This window comes from Chenopodium quinoa, unplaced genomic scaffold, assembly GCF_001683475.1.
Source record: "Chenopodium quinoa cultivar QQ74 unplaced genomic scaffold, ASM168347v1, whole genome shotgun sequence".
NCBI classification, from domain to species: Eukaryota; Viridiplantae; Streptophyta; class Magnoliopsida; order Caryophyllales; family Amaranthaceae; genus Chenopodium; species Chenopodium quinoa.
The window spans coordinates 3,394,348-3,413,551 of record NW_018742461.1 but is presented as its reverse complement, the minus strand read 5'-3'; the positions used below and the strand labels follow the sequence as shown (position 1 = coordinate 3,413,551).

The 19,204-nt window shown below is 37.5% G+C and overlaps 1 protein-coding gene across 2 annotated transcripts; it reads left to right on the top strand.

Moving 5' to 3' along the window:
* Nucleotides 1-498: 498 nt before the first annotated feature.
* Nucleotides 499-17,197, top strand: LOC110718790. Of its 2 annotated transcripts, none has more exons than XM_021897694.1 (6): nucleotides 499-1,295; nucleotides 12,031-12,612; nucleotides 12,868-13,470; nucleotides 15,440-15,960; nucleotides 16,065-16,610; nucleotides 16,865-17,197. In XM_021897694.1, exons 1-6 carry the CDS (start codon nucleotides 656-658, stop codon nucleotides 16,943-16,945), a joined length of 2,973 nt encoding a protein of 990 aa, XP_021753386.1. In that variant the 5' UTR covers nucleotides 499-655; the 3' UTR covers nucleotides 16,946-17,197. The 2 variants fall into 2 exon arrangements, with proteins under 2 accessions (XP_021753386.1, XP_021753387.1); XM_021897695.1 differs by having other exon boundaries at nucleotides 506-1,295; nucleotides 12,871-13,470.
* The last annotated feature ends 2,007 nt before the right edge of the window (nucleotides 17,198-19,204 follow it).

The window sequence follows — 19,204 nt, the reverse complement described above, 5'->3', positions numbered from 1 at the left end:
GATGTATTGTACCTTTAAAACTTAAAAGCCATATTATTTGCTGCACCCAAATGCACAATGCTCATGGTGCAACTGGTCAAACTAACAAATTGTGCACTTTGATTTAGATGATACGCCCTTTGGTCTTGAAGTATATACGATCTTTAAATTTATGTTGTTATCATACACCACGTGTTCTTTTAATTTAGAATAAAAAATGATTGAACATGTTAAAAGATTCGGATCCAGTCATGAGTAAATATATAAGGTACTTTTCAATATTTTCATTCCTTTATAGAGATCATATGCTAAAATATTACTTGAGAGTAAGGACAAATAAGAATGCCTTAAAAGAACTTATGCTGTCTTGGATAATAGTCGTGCTTGATGCCAAAATTTCGTGACCATTGGATCTCTCACAATATGTTAAGGGTTGGGACTTGCAATTGGGGTAGTACATAATTAACGTTGTACATAATGATGTGTTGGCAACTTGGCACATAAAGAATATTAAACTAAATTTATAATTATAATTAATAAAGTTGACATATCTTTCTTTATTAATCATATACAGCTGGATAGGATGAACTAAAAACTGAAAGCACAAAAACTTAAAACTTAAAACACAAAACTGAAAGCTTCATAATTTGAAAACATTGCCTCATCGTTAGAAATAATGGATGAGGATCTGAGAGATGCGGCTCTGAGCGGAGATGTGGAATTCCTTAGAAAATGTGTTGAATCCAATAAACCCATGGAATACTACCTGAGTTATTACCCAAAAAGCAGTGATGCTGATAAACATGATCGTCATCATGGGAATATCTTCCACATGGCAGCGTACAATAACAGAGAAGAGTTTCTAAGAGAGGCCATCAAAATATTACCTCTTGAAAACACTCACCAACTCCTCCTCCAACCACGTGAACCACTCAACGGAAACCCTCTTCATGTAGCGGCCGATCTCGGCAATGTAAAGATAATAAAGATGATGTTAGATGTGTACAGATCAATGCCATCATTACCATCAGACCTTTCGCAACGACCCTGGTTACAGCAGACTACCGAAGGAGATACCCCTTGCTACCTGGCTCTTGCTAATGATCACGAGGAATGTGCGTTGGCGACTTTACAAATGGATATGGAGTTGATTTGCAATACGCCTGATAATCGAGGCGTCTACATGATTTACGATGCTGTCTATAATAAGTTAAGCAGGTTAGCTTTGGAGATATTGAGGTCTCCCTATTCTATTTGTTGCACGGGATACGAGGGAAGAACTCCATTTCACCTGATACATGTTTTAAATAGCTCAGGTAAGGTCTTTGTTCTTTGAATCTCGCCAAATTCACAATATTCACACCTTCTTTACCTGCACATTCTCATTAGGGGTGAGCACGGATCGGATATCCGTATCCGAAAATCCAGATATTTGATATCCAATATTCGATCCGAAACTTTTGGATTTCTGAAATTTTTGGATCGGATAACTCGAATATCCAATATCCGACCCTTTTTATAAATTGCTTCTATATTTCATAAAAAAAAAATTGCTTCTATAATCTATATATGGCTGCTCTATGCGACTGTGCTCTCATTCGCCCAGCAACACCAACAATCGGCATGCAGCCACCACACACCAACCAATTAAAATGTGAAATGTATATCCAAAATTACAAAAATGATCAATTATCTAAAATTATGAACTAAACTTAATATAATCTAAAATTACAATTATATAAAAAAATACAAGTAATTAAAATCTGAAATTTGAAAAAAAAAAATAAACTACATCCAAATCCTAACCTATATTATATTAGATCTGAAATTACAGCCTCGTCGGTGTCGGTGTTGCTGTTGGCCAGAATCTGTGTTGTTGTTGGTCATTGTTGGGAACCACCGGTGTTGCTCGGTGTTGCTGTTGGTCGCTGTTGGTAACTGCCGGTGTTGCTCGGTGTTGCTGTTGGTCACTGTTGGCAACCGCCGATGTTGCTCGGTGTTGTTGTTCTGGAGTTAAAAGTTGAGTGAAGAAAGAATGGATTATGGACATAAAAGGATAGAGAAGAAAAAATGCAGTATGGAATTAAGAGGAGAGAGAAAAGAAAGGGAGGAAAGAGAAAAGATGTGTGACAGGGGAGAGGAGAGAAGAGGTGTGTGAGAATGTAGAGAAGAGAGAGAGATAAAAAGGAGGTGGCCGACTGTCATTTAATTAGGGTTTTTTTTAAAAGAATGGGAGGTATTTTTAAGTTTGCTACTTTCGGATCATTTCAAATATCCGAAATCCGAAATTTTTGGATCGGATATCCGATCCGAAAATATTTTCGGATCGATTATCCTAAATTTTGGGATCGGATGCGGATCATATTTTCGGATTTTCGGATAATCAGATAGTTTTGCTCAGCCCTAATTCTCATTATTTATCTCCAATTGTACTTCAACACTTTGAATTGTATTGAACTTGCTTTCTACAAGTACTAGAACTATAATTGCTCTTAGGCGATAGTTTATAGATTTATAGGTACATGTAGAGCTGAGCAAAACCTTCTGAAGATCCGAAAATCCGATGATCTAATCCGCATCCGATCCGAAGATTATGGATATCCGATTCGGATTTTTCAGATATCGGATCGGATATCAGATATCCAAATTTTGAATTTCGGATATCCAATATTCGAAAAAAGTCGGATGTCAGATATCCGATCTGATATCCAAAAAAATTACTTGCATTATTATTTCATTTTTATTTTAGGTTTCAAACTTTCAGTTACATATACCTCATTCTCCCAAAAACCCAAACCCCAAATCCATTTCCTAACCCCTCACAAGCTCTCTCTCTTCTCTCTCCTGATCTCCTCTTAGATCCCCTTCAGATCACACTCTCGCCTCTCTCTCTTCTCTCTCCTGATCTATCCTCTCAGATCCCCTTCAGGCTTCAGCAATTCACTAGTTCAGCCTTCACCGCCCGTTTCTCTTTCCTCTCCTCACTAGCTCACTGCCTCTCAGATCTCACTGCCTTTCAGATCTCACTATCTCAGATTCTCAATCATCTCTAGCTCCGACCTTCGCACCACCGTCGCACCGACTCTCGCCTTGCCGCACCTGACCACCACCTTCCCCCTGTCGCACCAACGCCGCTCCCTCACCCAACAACCCAATCACAATCGACCCACACCCTTAACCCGCCTCACCTACGCCGCCCAAAATCAAACCCACCACCACACCCCACACGCATCAGACCACCACCCACACCCATCTAGACCCCCCGTCGCACCAGATCCTCTGATCTCGCATCACCAAGCCGGCACTTCGAACCAAGCCTCAAACTCTCACTCGAACAATCGAACCAACACCTCGGATGGAGGTTCGACTGGTTCGTGGACGAAGTCGTTCGCGGTTGAGGGTGGTTCTGGTTCTGTAGTTCAGGGTAGTAGGTGGTTTATATCTACACTATTATTTAGTTGAAGGTTTATATTGTTGAAGCCGTGTATATGTTATTTCAATTCATGGGTTGAATGTCTGTGTATTAATTTATTTAAGGCTAGTTTATGAATTGATTGATTGCTTTTTTAATTTATTTTTGTCATTGCTGTTGTTTTTGAACTATGGTTAAGGATTTCGGGTTATACTCCATAAAACAAAAAAGTTAAATGTATATTTTGCCTTAAAAAAAACAAATTCAAATTTGCTATTAAAAATTTCAAGCATTTAAATAATTATTTTTAAAATATTCGAATATTGGATATCCGAACTATTCAATCCGAAATTCGTGATCACCCCTAGGTACATGAACTTTCCCTGAAAAATGCTCAGATTTTTAAATAATATATATATGGAAAATTTAACAAGAATAATCCAACCTTTTGTCCGTTCTCCCATATTAATCCCACCTTCTGATTATTCCTCATTAATCCAACCTTTTCCCCCCTTTTTCTCACATCAACCCTTGCAAGTCATTTGACCGTTTCAACCGGTTATAAGTGCTGACGTGGCACTTTCTAATTGGTTTTTTGTTTTTTTTTTAAATTTACTTTTTTTTTTAATTTTAATATGTAAAAATAAAAATAAAATAAAAAAAATAATAATAAACCAACCTTTCAAAAAATGATATAACTTTTTAATAAAATGCTAGCTATATAAAATAAAAAATATCAAAAATCATCCAAACCACCCCCTCCCCCCTTCAGCCACCTTACACCCACCATAAAAACCTAGGCCATGGCAGCTCTACCCATTTTCTTCGCCCAACACCGCAGCTCCGTCGTTGCCACCATCGCCTCGATCACCTGCCCCCTCTGACCAACCGCAGCCCCACGCTGCTGTTCACGACCACCCAGAAACTCCGATCCCTTCTCTCTCCTCCGTGCTGACGAACTACCGACAGTGACACCCACCTGAACCGCCATCGCTCCCTGCCGCTACCACTACCGCTCCCCTCCTTCTTCCTCTTCTAACCCCAAATTAAAAACCACCAGTCACCCCAAAAACCACCAGTTTTCAAAGCATAGGGAGAAATGAGGTAGGGGTTCAGATTGGTGGAGTGGGTAGGGTGAGGGTTTCGAGGCTGGTGGGGGTAGGGGTAGGGTGAGGGTGAGGGTTTCGGGGTTGATAGGGGTAAGGGTAGGGTGAGTACAAGACCGCTCACCGACACTACAATATATATATGTGTGTGTGTGTGTGTGTATGTGTGTGTATATATATATGTGTGTGTGTGTGTGTGTGTGTGTGTATGTGTATATATATATGTATATATATGTATATATACACACATATATATATACATATACATAAAAATAAAAAAATCATTGAATATATTTATTTTCAAACTCATTTGTTATCTTATACGAGCACTTCATTTATTGTTATCATTTCAAGATATCATTTATTATGTTGATTTGAGATGGACTTTTGGTTTGGAAAATGAAAATTAAAGGTGGTTATTACTTGATAATCAATAATCAATCAATCAATAATTAATAACTATATATTAAATGCTAAATTAGGGATGACACATGTCATCTCCAGGTGAAAAAATTTCCCGTCTTTTTTTCTTTCCTTTTTTTTTGTCGCCAAATTTTCATAATATCCATTTTATAACATATAATATTTACTTCTTATCAAAAAAATATATATTTACTTTTCATTTTAACAACATATTTAATCCAAATACACTCAATTGAAATATTTTTATATATATTCCATGTACTAGGAAAATTTTTCTTACCAAATATACTAACATATATAAGGAAATATATTAGAATAATATTATTATCTAATATTATTATAATATTATCATTCTTTTTTTTTCTAAAACTTTAATACTTAGATGATAAAATTTATTTCAATAAAAAAAATTGGTAGTGTTTTGGGGGTTTCTATGTACATCTTGCGGGAGAGTAAAATTCGAGGTCGCAATCCATCGGGTCTTTGTACCTGCAAAACAACGAAAGCACTGAGGTACGATGTTCTGCCTCCGACGATCAAGTAAGTACGTGACAGAGAAAAATTGTACAGAAAAGTGCGGAAAACGAGAATGGGATAAGCAATAAATGATTTGTGATTCTTAAGGTAAGTGTGAGAGTAATTGTGATTAAAGAAGCTGTAAAGTTGTTTTTATTGTCATTAATGACAGTATTTATACTCTACTCTAGGGAAACGTGCCCCCTAGGGTTTTTAACCTAGGTTTACCGGGCTTTGTCCCGTACCTCAGAATTTAAGCCTATTTACTGGGCTCCACGAGTCAACCCTTCGTTGGCTGTGAAAGCTGAGTAAGACGACACGTGTCAGTGTTTGGTTGGTCCACTAGGGACGATGGATGCAGACGTGGCGCGTCAATGCCAAGTGCCACATTCTCGTTGGTCCATGTGGCGATGCATTTTTTTCATAAACATCTTGCTATGGGTGAGCACGGATCGGATATCCGTATCCGAAAATTCAAATATTTGATATCCTTATTCGATCCGAAAATTTTTGGAAATCCGATTATCGGATCGATATCCGAAAAATTCAGATATCCAATATCCGATCAATTTAACAATATTGTAAAAATATTAGGAGTTTATTATTTCAAAGGCAAATTGATATTTTTATTGAACTTCAAGAGTCAATTAATGACTCAATATAACTAGAAAAAAAAAAGGAAGGAAAAAAATGCTAGTATACATTTCATATTTGTCCAATACCATGAAACTCGTAATTCAAACTACAATTCTTTATATTTTTTGAATCTAATTATCCTACCAATCTAAGAATGTAGATGATAAAAACCCAAATGATATACGAGTCATATACAAAACAGAATTGAAAAAATTACCCAGAATAGTATATTAGTCATTTACAAACAAATCATGGAAAACTGAATTGATTTACATAAATAATCTGAAAAAGCATAATTGCAAACCCTCGAACGGTTAGATCGAAACCACGAAGTCGCCTCCTTGCCTGGACGAGCGGTGAGAACGAACGGAACCACAAAGTGGCAAGGCCGCCTGAACGAAACCGCGACACCACGTGAACAAAGTGAAGCGACCTGATTGAACGAACGAAACCCACAACCACCACCACCGCCTCTGCCGCCTCTATTCCAGTGAATTCTGTTTATGGAGATGGTTGTTTCGTACTCATACGGGTACGAATTCGTACGAGTTTGGGTAAGGGAATGCAGCAGCGGGAGCAATTTGTGGTAATTTTGATATTTGAGAAGATGAAAAGGAGAAAGTTAGAGAGATAGATAAGAAAGGGAGAGAGAAAGAGAGATGGTGAGAAGAGAGAACTCAGATAAGAGAGGCAAGGGGGATGGGGGTTTAAGAGATTAGGGATAGCTAATTTAGGCCTTGGGCCTCTTGGGGAGTATTTTAAGTACCAAGCAGGCAAGCAATTCTTCACCAAAAACGCAATTTTGGATATCGGATATCCAAAATCCAAATTTTAGATATCCGATCCGAGATCCAATTTTTCCGGATCAGATGCGGAACGGATCATCAGATTTTCGGATTTTCAGATAGTTTTGCTCAGCCCTACATCTTGCCCCTCATGGGAAGTCACATGGCTTGACACGTAGCCTCTTATGATAGTTCCACGTAAGCGCGAAAAATGGCGGGATAACCATGCTTTTTCAAATTTTTAACCCTTTTATAAATAAAAGCTAGGTAAAAAAAATTCAACTCTTTTCACAATCCACAATTTCCGAAAATTAACTAGAGAGAGAAATTAAAAGAGATTTATAGAGAGAGTTTATGAGAGGAAGAGAGTATTTGAAAATGAGATCCGACTGCCGACTCGTTGGGTACTTAGACCGTCTCGTTGATACTTAAAAATGTCTCTTCCACTCTCAGGTACCGTCCCTCTCCTTGTTGTTTTAATTTTCTTTAAATCTTCAAAATGTCTTCAAAAACCTCTGATCCGGCCACCTCTTTAGAAGTTGGTCAGTTCTCCCAAAACCGAGGAGTCAAGGATCCAAAGGTCGGTTTGTTTTTTTCTGTCCCTTCCCCCTCTAAGTGTCCGACCGAATCCTTTATGTCAATATAGGGCACGCCTAGGGTTAAGAAAACGGATTTTGTAGACTTTAGTGAAGAGGAGGCCAACTCTTTTAGAGTGCCAGCAACGAGATTACCAAGGTCCACCCCAACTCAAGTTCCTCCAAGGGAAATGAAGTAAGGCAATCCGACACTGAAGAGGACAGCTCTTATGAAGACTCAGGCTCTACGTCTGGGTTGTCCATGTCTGACGATGGTAATGCCAGTATCGAGGGTCATGATAGCTCTTGCGACGGAGTCGACTCTCTTGGAGAAGAAAGAACTGGAAATTACGGTGACATGTCGTCTCCCCCAGCTGACCCTGAAGATGAAGGGACCGGCAACCTGGAGAAGGTCCTTGGAAAAAGGGACGAAGGTGGGAGACGGTGAAGGGTCGTCTTCTTCGGTCCATGAAGGGGAAACAGAGGTAGACGAGGGTCCGTCTACTTCCGAAATTCAATGTGCAGACGGTTGGCATCACCCATATGCGTATCACTAAAAGATCTGAGACAGATGAAGTCTTAAATAATAAGGTTCAGAGCCGGCCACCAGATGGGTGACGACTTTAAATTGAGGACGGCCGCAACTGAAGGCACTGTGGCTTGGGAACACAGTGATCCAGATGCAGACCTATATTTTGGCTGTTATGAGGCGAAAATTAAAGCCGACCTTAGGTTCCCACTTCATCCGGCAGTGGATGAAATTCTGGGAGGCCTGAACATGGGCCTGTGGCAACTGACCTCCAACTTTTGGTTAAATATTTTGGGGTTTGTTGCCACATGTGAGTTAAGGGGGATACAACTTGAATTTTCCGTCTTTCAACGGGTGGTATATCTGACGAATGCCCCCAAAGGGGACGGCTGGTATACAGTGCATACTAAGTCTGAATATATGATGTTGCTTTCCAAGCCGTTTAAGTTGAGAGACTGGGGGCACCGTTTCTATTATTTAAAATCAAATAACAGGGAATTGAATACAAAGTACAATTCCTGGAATAAAAAGCCCTTCCTTCAAGGAAGGAGCCCGGATCCAGAATTGCCGCCTGTCCTAGAAGACGTTTATAAGGCGGTCGTTAAACCAGGTCTTTTTGGGGTGATGACCTAGGAAAATGAGGATGGTTAGAAGGTGGTCATCCCTAATACTGGGCCCCCACTACTTGTGGTTGAGGGGCCCACTTTTCCTGTCGGCTTGTGATCTAAGCCGGCAGTCGGTAAGGGTGAGTAATTATTTCTTAATAGCTGTCGGCACATAGTATATTGAGTATTTTTCTAACTCTTAATTTATTTTTTCTTTAGAGTACGCCATGTCTAAATTCCTTGAAGAGCAGACTCCTGGGGCAGGGGGGCGAGCCTTCGCCTGAAAATATTCGCTGCCAAATAGCGGCGATATGAGGAGGAGGAGAAGAAGGCGGTAACTCGCCTTGCCCTTTGATTATATAATTTGAATAAACAGATGGTATTCTACCGTCTGGTGCCACCTGCTAATTTAATTTTTTGCAAGTGGTTTATAAAGGTGTTGGTCGGCATTATGCCGTCAGCACTAGAGTCAAATTTTTGTACAACATTGTTGCATTCAAAGGTGTTGGTCGATATTAGGCCATCCAGCACGTTCAAAAGAGGATTTTATCTTGGCTATTTGCAGTGGTGTTGGACGGCATATTGTCGTCCAGTACCTCTAGAACCAATTTTGTTTTGAAAGATGTTCTTCAAGGGTGCTAGTCGGCAGTTTGCCATCTAGCTCCCTAGACAATAGCTTTGAGATACAGGGTTATCTATTTGAGAGTTGGTCGACATTTTTCCGTCCAACACTTTAGATAAAAATTTTGAAACAAGGTTATCTAAATGAGTATTGGTCGGCTTTTTGCCGTCTAGCACCTTCGATAACAATTTCAGAATAAGGTTATTTACTTGAGTGTTGGTCGGCATTTTGTCGTCTAGCACTTTAGATAACCGCCTTGGAATAAGGTTATTTGAATGAGTGATGGTCGACATTTTTCCGTCCAGCACATTAGATAACAATCTTCAAAATAAGATTATCTACATAAGTGTTGGTCGGCATTTTGCCATCCAATACTTTAGACATCAGCTTAAACAAGAAATTTTTCTAACTTCCTTACTTTTCGTTTTGTAAGAGGGTGACACCCGGGCACCTCCCAAGTCGCTGCAGAAAATGACGAGGTCAGGAAAGACTCCTGAGGCCCCCTCCAGCAAAAAACAGAAGAGCTCCACGCCTACCGACTCCAAGAGTCGGTCTACTAAGGACCCGTTGCCATCCAATACTTTAGACATCAGCTTAAGCAGTCATTGGTATCATGACCAACGTCTTTATGGAAGTGACAATATTTTTTATTGTCATGGAATTTTACCGGACCCCGCATGGGAGTCAGCTTTCCGAACTTAATTCGATCCTTAATTTCCATAAGGATCGAATAATAGTCTTTATTAAGTTCGAAAGCCGGCTGGTTAGGCTCGGCCTTCTTCTGCTTCTTGCTGGACGGTTGCCCAGCATCATCTGCCGTCCAGACTTGTTTTATTTTTTTAGGACGGTTGTTCCTGTCGCCCGTCCTTCTTTTGGGACGGCTGCTCTTTCCGTCCCTCTTTCTTTGCATCCGACTTCTTTGGATTGGTTTTAGCCGAGCAGAGCTCAACAGCCTGGATATAGTTCTCTGCCTCACATAAGGTTGCTGGCAGAGTAAAGATCCGTTTCCGGATCAAGTCGAACTTGAAAGCTGAACCGTCTTTCAAGCCCTTGAAGAAGTCAATAAAGGCGACTTCATCAGAAATCCCTGGAATCTAAATTTGTTTCAGGTTGAAGCGTCTGACGATGGACCGAAGTCCTTCAGTTTCTCCTTGAACAACCATCCCCAAATCCATTGTAGTCTTCTTGGCTGGGATGTTCATGGAGAAAAGTCGGATCCGGCATAGAAGGAGTCGACGCCGTATCCAAAAGTTGGCCTTGCACCCACTTCTTATGCTGGAGGTACTTACGCACGTCAGTGAAGCGGGGCTAATTACCGTCCAGCACGGCATGCCGAGATGGTTTTTTCGAGTGGTTGCCTCGAGGAAGGACGACCTTGCCCTAATCAATGGGGTTTGTTTTCTTAGGATGTGGAGTCAGCTTCCTCATCCGCACATCCTTTGAAGTTTGGAGCTGAGTGGCAATACCCTTCCTCTTTTCCTTTGATTTTTCCGGCTTCTTCGAGACCGGCTCAGCAGTTGCTGGAGAAGTAGCCTTTAACATGCCGGCTATTTCCCCCTTAAAATCAGACAGAATTTGCAGCAACTCAGCATGAGATACTGCTGTTGGAGGCGGTTGGATTGTGGACGGCTTAGGAATTGCCGACCTGCTTCCTCCAGCAGCATCAGTATTCCGCTCCTTATTTTCCTTGGAGTGAACTCGCTTGAACGAAGGCTGTTGTCGACCGGATCGAGATAGACCTCGATCTCGTCGCTAGTATCATAATCAGTTTTGACCACAACTTTGTCAAGATTTTCAGCAGTCGGTACAAAACCGTCTTGAACCATGATTTAGTAGTACTCTCCCCACAAACGGCGCCAAATGTTTTGGGGGTTTCTATGAACGTCCTTCGGGAGAGTAAAATCTGAGATCACAATCCACCGGGTCTCTGTACCTGCAAAACAACGAAAGCATCGTGGTACGTTGTTCCGCCTTCGACGATTAAATAAGTACGTGAAAGAGAAGAAATGTAAGAAAAAGTGCGGAAGACCAGAATGGGGGTAAGCAGTAAATGCTTTGTGATTCTCGAGGTAAATGTGAGAGTAATTATGATTAAAGAAGTTGTAAAGTTGTTTTACTGTCATTAATTACAGTATTTATACTCTAGGAAAACGTGCCCACTAGGGATTTTAACCTAGGTTTACTGGGCTTTGTCTCGTACCTGGAATTTGGGCCTGTTTACTAGGTTCCACATGTCAACCCTTCGTTGGATGTCAAAGCTGAGTAAGCCGACATGTGTCATTGTTTGGTTGGTCCACTAGCGACGCTGTCACGCGGCAATAGTCTTCTTCGCGGGGCGATGGATGCAGACATGGCGCGTCAATGCCATAGCTGGTCCACGTGGCGATGCAGTTTTTTGCATAAGTAGGTAGCATATGTAAATCTTAAAATCATACATAAAATTTATGTAAACAAAATCATTTTATTATTTTAAACATAACATATATTGTCTAAACATTTATGTGATTATATATAAATTAAAAAAGCCCTACCACTTACCAAAATTATTTATTTTAAAAATGCAGTTGGTTAAGGAGTTCTAATTATCAACGTAAAATAAAATCAATTAATTATTCTGAAGTATATGGGTATATCTTATGAGCAATAACCTACCGACCTAATAATTTAGTAAAAATTGTGAGTGGCAAGCGACTTAAGCTAGTAGGTATATATTTTTCAAGTTCGTTTATAGTTAGAATTTTTAAGTTTTATACTCTACAAATAAACTAAGCAGCTACTTCTAATTATTTTTAGTTTAAATGGTGTACATACGTGTATCTCATGAAAACATTTCTTGATATAGAGGAAGCAGAAGAAATCTTTCGACGGTTGCTTCAAAGAGAGCCAGGCTTAATTGAACAAGTTGACGAGAATGGATTTTCGGTATTCTATCACTGGGTTTTTGATGGTAAAATGTGGCCATTTAAATGTCTTCTAAAATGCCATGATATTATCCCCGATGTAAAGAGTGTTTTTGTTGACATGGTATCTTCAACAAACATATATGGTGACAACCTTCTACATAATCTAGCCGAGTATACATCTAGAGAAGAAATTGCTATAGAAATAGCAAAATTACTTATAGATATATACAAACAAGAATCATCGAACATCGATGTGCTTCCCTGGTTAGTGCAGGATACTAACGAAGATACACCATTGTCCTTGGCCATTGCCCGTCAATATGAAAAGTTTGCAATGTATATTATATCAGTGGATGAAGATGTCATTATTACAAGTCAGCAAAATGTTTTGTTCTTGGCTATCGAGAAGGGATGTCATGAAGTTGCAAAGAAGATTTTTGACATAATAGAAAACAAAGGTTGGACTCAACTTCTTTATAGTGATCAGAAGAATGTGTTGCATCTTGCACCATTATGCAAACGTGAGTCTTCATCTCTCTCCTCCTCTTTCTTAAAGAACTTATTTTATTTAACTACCCTTTTTTTTTTGTTTATTCTAATATATCACCTACAAAAAAAAAAAAATTTTAACCACCTATTAATAATTTCAGTCAAAAAAACCGTTAAGTTTTAAATTTCAGTATTTAAAAAAAATGCCGAAAATATAAACCTCATTTTGTATGCCAAGAAATGTCTCTATTTGCGTGCCACTATTTTGAAATATTATTTTTTTGAAGCAGAAGAGTTTTGTACAAGATTGGTTGAAGGGCACCCAGAGTTACTCAATGGAATAGACAAAGGAGGGATTACAATATTACATAGTTGGCTTAAAAAGGGTGAAGAATGGCTTTTTAAATACATTTTAGAGAGCAAATGGAGGAGTACTTTTGTTAAGCTCATAAAGGAAACAGATTACAATAAATGGAACAATCCTTTTCATGTTGCTGCAACTACCACTAATAATGAAGCAACAAACCAAGTAGTAAAGCTCCTTGTTGAAGCTTTCAAAGAAGAATTTCCTAATTGGAATGGGTATAGTGCTACTCAAATGCCATGGTTTATACAGAATAAAGCAAAGGAAGGACCTTTGCACGTGGCCATACGCAACAAAAATGAAAAACTTGCATTATACATATTGTCTCTATATGAGGAAGATCACATCAATGAACTGCTAGATTATTACGAGCCAGAGCACATTACTTTGTTTTTAGCCATACAGAATGATTGTCAAGACGTAACCAAGAATATAATGTCAAGATTAGATAAAGGCAGCTGGACCAAATATCTTAAGGATATTTCTAATGGCCGGAATATATTGCATTTGGCTCCAAGTTTGACAAGTAAGATTTGATATTTGCTCTAGCATTCTTGATATTTAGATCATCCAAATTTAAAAGATATTATTTAGTCTTTCTATTCTATTTTAGATATATCACTTACTCTCTCACTAATTTTTTCAATAATTTATTTGTTGTCATATTATTATGTATGTGCAAGTGAGACAAGTGACAGACTAAATTATTTTAATAAATGTACATTAGAGAGCAGGAAAGAGAGAGCATGTGAGAGTGGCTATTTATAATTATTTTAATAAGGATTATGAAAAAGAATGGATGATAAAATATTTTGAGTGGTGACGTAGAGAAAAGAGTGAAATAACATAAAATATTATAAAGTTACAAAAAATATATAGAAATGATGCATTTTTAAAACGGTGGAATTAGACTTGTAGATGCTAATATTTCATTTCTTCAAATTCATTGTAAATTTCAACCTGTTTGTGTTATTGATTATTTATTTGCATCTTGTTGTACTTAACTTCTTCTAATTATGTGAATAGGCTTGGGTAGTATATTGGGTAGCAAATTACTATCATAACAAATACGGGAACCCCATGACCTGACTTTCAAACTATTGGGTACCCAAAAACCTGGGTACTCGGATCTAAACACCCCTTGTCTTATGTAAAAGAAATAAAGTAGTAATAACGACAACAACAACAACAATAATAATAATAATAAGTAAAAAATGTCACTAAGAATACAACCTTTGACCAGTTGAATATTAACAAGACAACCTTTTGATTATTCCTAAATAATACAACCTTTGAGTGGTGTCAATTATAAATAAGACAAAAAACTTGTAACCTGTCGGACAAGTTACCCAAGACACGTGTCGTCATGTAATTGGTTTGAATATTATATTTTAAATAATTAAATAATTTTAAATACTTATTTGATAAAGTTGCTTAACATTTTTAATTAAATTCTAATTAAAACATTAATAATAATATTATTTTTTAACAATTAAATTATTTTTTCTAAAAAAAAACTAACCCGCCCCTCCATCACCATTCAACCATCCAACCACCTCCCCCTCCCCTACCCTGGCGACCGGCTGTTAGCGCCCAGCCTCCCCTACCGTCGGTCGACCTACCCCCTCTCTTTCCCCCCTTACTCGGACCATCCCCTTTCCCCATCATGCCACCCCACCCCAACTCAAATCCTAACTCCCGAAACTTGTCGTGGTGAGGGAAAGGGAGGGAGGCTGTTTCATGGTGAAGGAAGGGAAGGGTGGGGTTTCGAGGGTTTGAGCTAGGGTGGGGTGACGCAACGGGGGATGGTTGGGGTAATGGGGAAAGTGAAGGGGTGATTCGGCCGGCGTTGGCCATTGGGGTAGGGGAGAGGTCTGTTGTAGAGAATTGGGGGGTGGTTGGGTGGTGGAGGATGGGGTGGTTGATTAATTGGGTGACTTTTTTTAAAATAATAATAATAGTAATAATAATAATAATCTTTGTATATAATAGTAGTAATAATAATAATAATAACAATAATAATAATAATAATAATAATAATAAATTATTATTATTATTATTATTATTAAAAACATTTAATAAATTAAAATAAAATCTAATTAAAGTGGAAAATCAATAAAACAATGACACGTGTCCCTTATAACATGTTAATCAGCATACCAATATGTTTCATCTTGTTTAAAATTGACACTCCTAAAGGTTGTATTATCTAAGAATAATCAAAATGTTGTCATGTTAATATTCAGCCGGTCAAAGGTTCTATTATTAATGACAATTTTTCCTAATGACAACAATAATAATAATAATAATAATAATAATAATAATAATAATGATAGATATAATATCAATAATAACCATAAGCCCATAATGCCAAATTTGAATCATATTTTGTTTTTATTACCTATAATATGTCAAATTTTAATACTTTAATATGTCTTTGTTTAGAAATGTGTCCCTTTTTTGCTAAATTTTGGGCAAAAAAAATTTGAACGCAGATGAAAAGTTCGGGACATGGCTTGTCAATGCAGCACCGGAATTCATCACCCAAAAAGACAACAATAAACAATCATCTTGGGATAAAGCTTATGAAATTGGTCCCGCATGGTTTATAAAAGCGGTTTTGGAGAAGGATCCATCCGTGTTCAATAGTGCACCCTTGGTTTGGACCAAAGCCTGTGAGAAAGGTCATGTCAATGCTCTTTATGCGTTCATTGAACATAATCCTGGAGCATTTCGAGATCTTTGTATTGGACATAAGGATTCACCTTTGCATCACATACGACTCCCAAATTTAACGGAGTACGAAAAGTTTATTAAGATTTCACACATGAAGGATCTAATCAATATTCAAAATGACCAAGATGAGACACCTCTACATAAAGCCATACGAAAAGGAGACATATTCCTAACGGAAACTCTGCTCAACATGGATAAGATAATATATGACATTACTGACAAAACAAATGTGACTGCAATGGATTTGTTGGCTCATGTATACAAGGAAGATAATGCATGGGTATGACTTCTTTCCATAGCTTTTCTAAATTATTGTTATGTTATTGCTTTTGGAGTACGGGTGTAGTTCGATACAGTATGACCATCAATTGTGAATCATTTCAGGGGCATATGTGCAAAAGAAATGGACTTGATCCGACAATAAAAACAACCTACTTTCAACATAAGACGAATTTATTAGATGTGCGAACTTCATTATTCTTAGTAGCAGCTTTGTTAGCCACCATTACATTTACTGCCGGATTCACTCTTCCTGGTGGATTTAATCAAGACACTGGAGAAGCACTTCTAGGCAAGAAGGCTTCTTTTCTAGTGTTTTTGGTATCTGATACATTGGCCTTGTTTTTTTCAATGCTGGTGTTGATATGTCTCACATGGTCCATGGTGTTCAAACCCAGTAAGTCACTAATACTGATTGATCGAAGCATGGTATTACTGAGGATCGCACTCAACTGCACCTTATTGGCGTTTATGACTGGCGTATATATTGTTATGGCCCCAAGGTCCTTGTGGGTAGCCATCCTTATAATCGTCATCATAAGCTTTCTGATTATTATTTCAGTTGATAAAACTTTCTTGTATGAAGTCATGGATAAGCTATTCCTTATTGCAAATAAGAGCAGTAAAGACCCAATGCAACTAGCCGAACTGGTAAGTCTAATAAAAAATTTAATCTCCTAAGTTGATTTTGTTGAATTTCCCACAGATTTCTTCGTTCTCTAGGAACATTTCTTCACCGAAGACTTTCACTTTTTGTCCATTTTTATTTTTACTTTTTAGAGGAAACTCTTATTCAATGCATTCCCATCTTCCTGTTCTAATTTAAGTTAATCACAATGTAAAGAACTTAAAAAATCCCATTATTTATAATCTAATATGCAATCCTATGTTTATTTGTAATGCAGGGGTACTATAAAGATGGGTACAAAGAACTAATTCCATTACTACCCAAAAATGAATTGAACGATGCTAATGAGGGAGATTGAGGAACGTCGATCGGCCAATCTCCAAATGAAAAATTGGATGTTATTAACTTGGTTTAGCTAGCTAAACTCTAATTTGTTTCCTTACATACATGTTTTATCTCCTTCATCATACATTTTATTCAGAGTTCCACTCTATTGCTTAGATGTGTACTCGCATTTTCTTAATGTAGATTTACTTGCATTTTCTTGATGTAGATTCATACGATTTTTATAAATTTCCTACATCGTGTATAAAGGACTATTATTACATAATTACTATGCATTTCCTATTCGAGCCCATGATAGGTAGGTGTTTATGTCAAAAATTGCTTAAAGAGACAACATTTGGTTGGATACCGATAACTAGATCAAAAGGAATATGAAATGTAAATATGGAAATAAAAGAAGATAGACGTGATATGGTGACGTAGAAAACCTCAATGAAGGTGGGTAAAAACCGGGGGTGGCTACTTGTCCACCAATTCACTATGATACGAGCGTTATAGCCATATTAATACAAGTACTTTTCTTATTTGGGTGTCTAAACCATAGTTAATAAAGATATGCATAAGTACATTTCTTATTCGGGTGTCTAAAACATTGCTTTCTTTTGCCATGAAGTTACTAACATTATTCTATTCTTTTGTAGCAAAAAGGTTGCAGCTTTAAAGTAAGTAATTTAATAATCATTTTCAATGTTTCGTTAAAATTATGTTTAAGATAACGTTCTTGTTAGTAACATGCTAGAATTTTATTAATCTTATTAGTATCATGCCTAGGATCTTGCTAATGATGTTGATATAATGATGTTGTCATGGTTTCGGTGCTCCTAATAATATTTACGCTATATTATTTGCTTGAATCATCACCTTTTGTATGTTTAACTAAGAATGTGTAATTAAAAATCACGCCTAATAAGATAATTTGGACAACCGATTTAGGTACCTTTTAATCTTATTTTAATTCAAGTGACCACGATTCTTAGCAATAATATTTGTGCATTAAATATTCAACCAACTTCGCCTAATCTAAATTTGGGAGCGAATTGAACAACTTATTTGCATGTTAGTTGAAAAGCAATGAACGAATAATGTCGCAAGAAGAATCGAGTAGAGGCCCATACAGGCGAAGTTGGCTTAGCTTCTTAACTCAACTTCATACCATCATCCTCGGACTTTCATTTATAGTTCGCAACCACTATGGAGTTAGCAATCTAATAGATAGTGAATGGGGTGTAATCTAATAGATAGTGAACGGTTTACAAGTTCCTAAATAAAACTTGTTGGCGGCTCTTTACTTCCTCCTTGTGATGTACTTGTCAAATCCCACTTCCTACGATCGCTAGACATATTCCCAACATGCCTATGTAGGCGCACTTCGCGCGACGCCTACACTTAATCATGTTCCTTAATGATCAATTACATTATTTATCTTTAAACTGGAATCCCTGACTATACAAGCATGATTTGGTTGGAATCCATTTTATACCTTTGCTAATAAATAATATCGTCATCGTATTATACTAAAACCAAATTCTAAATCAACAAATATTATTGAGTGATAAACAAACAATTGGGAGGAAAAACGTACATTTTCTCAAATTGGCAAGATTGTCTAGGTATGATCATGATCTTAAGGATTTGCTTGAAGAACAATAAACACTAGATCTAGAAATTTTCGAAATAATACATACAAGGGGTATAATAAGCATCCACACAATATTTTATAACATTTAATACTTTGTAACGCAAAGATTTCAGTCACATAAAAAATACTAATGCATTTTATTAATAGCAAGTGGTATGTTTGAATCGGTCAGCAAGTACTCATGTTGTCATTTGATTAGATCATTATTTAGTGATTAGATCATAAGTTAGATATTTAAATATTTTTTTAAGACATGGTTAGCGTGATAAAAACTGGTACAAGACAAGATACTGGAGAAGAAGCTAAGGTGCTACCAAATTAAACCATATTGAATTTGTAAGAGGTAAGCAAAACACAAAAACACAAAATCATAATTTAAAAACATGGCCTCATCAACATCAGCAATGATGGATGAGGAGCTGAGAGATGCAGCCATGAGTGGAGATGTGGAGTTTCTTAGGAAATGTGTGAAATCCAATAAACCCATGGAATACTACAAGTTACTACCCCAAAAACAGTGATGATTCCAATGAAGATGACCGGAGTCATGGAAACATCTTCCACATGGCGGCGTACAATAACAGATAAGAATTTATAAAGGAGGTTATTCAAGCAACAACTCCTCCTCCAACT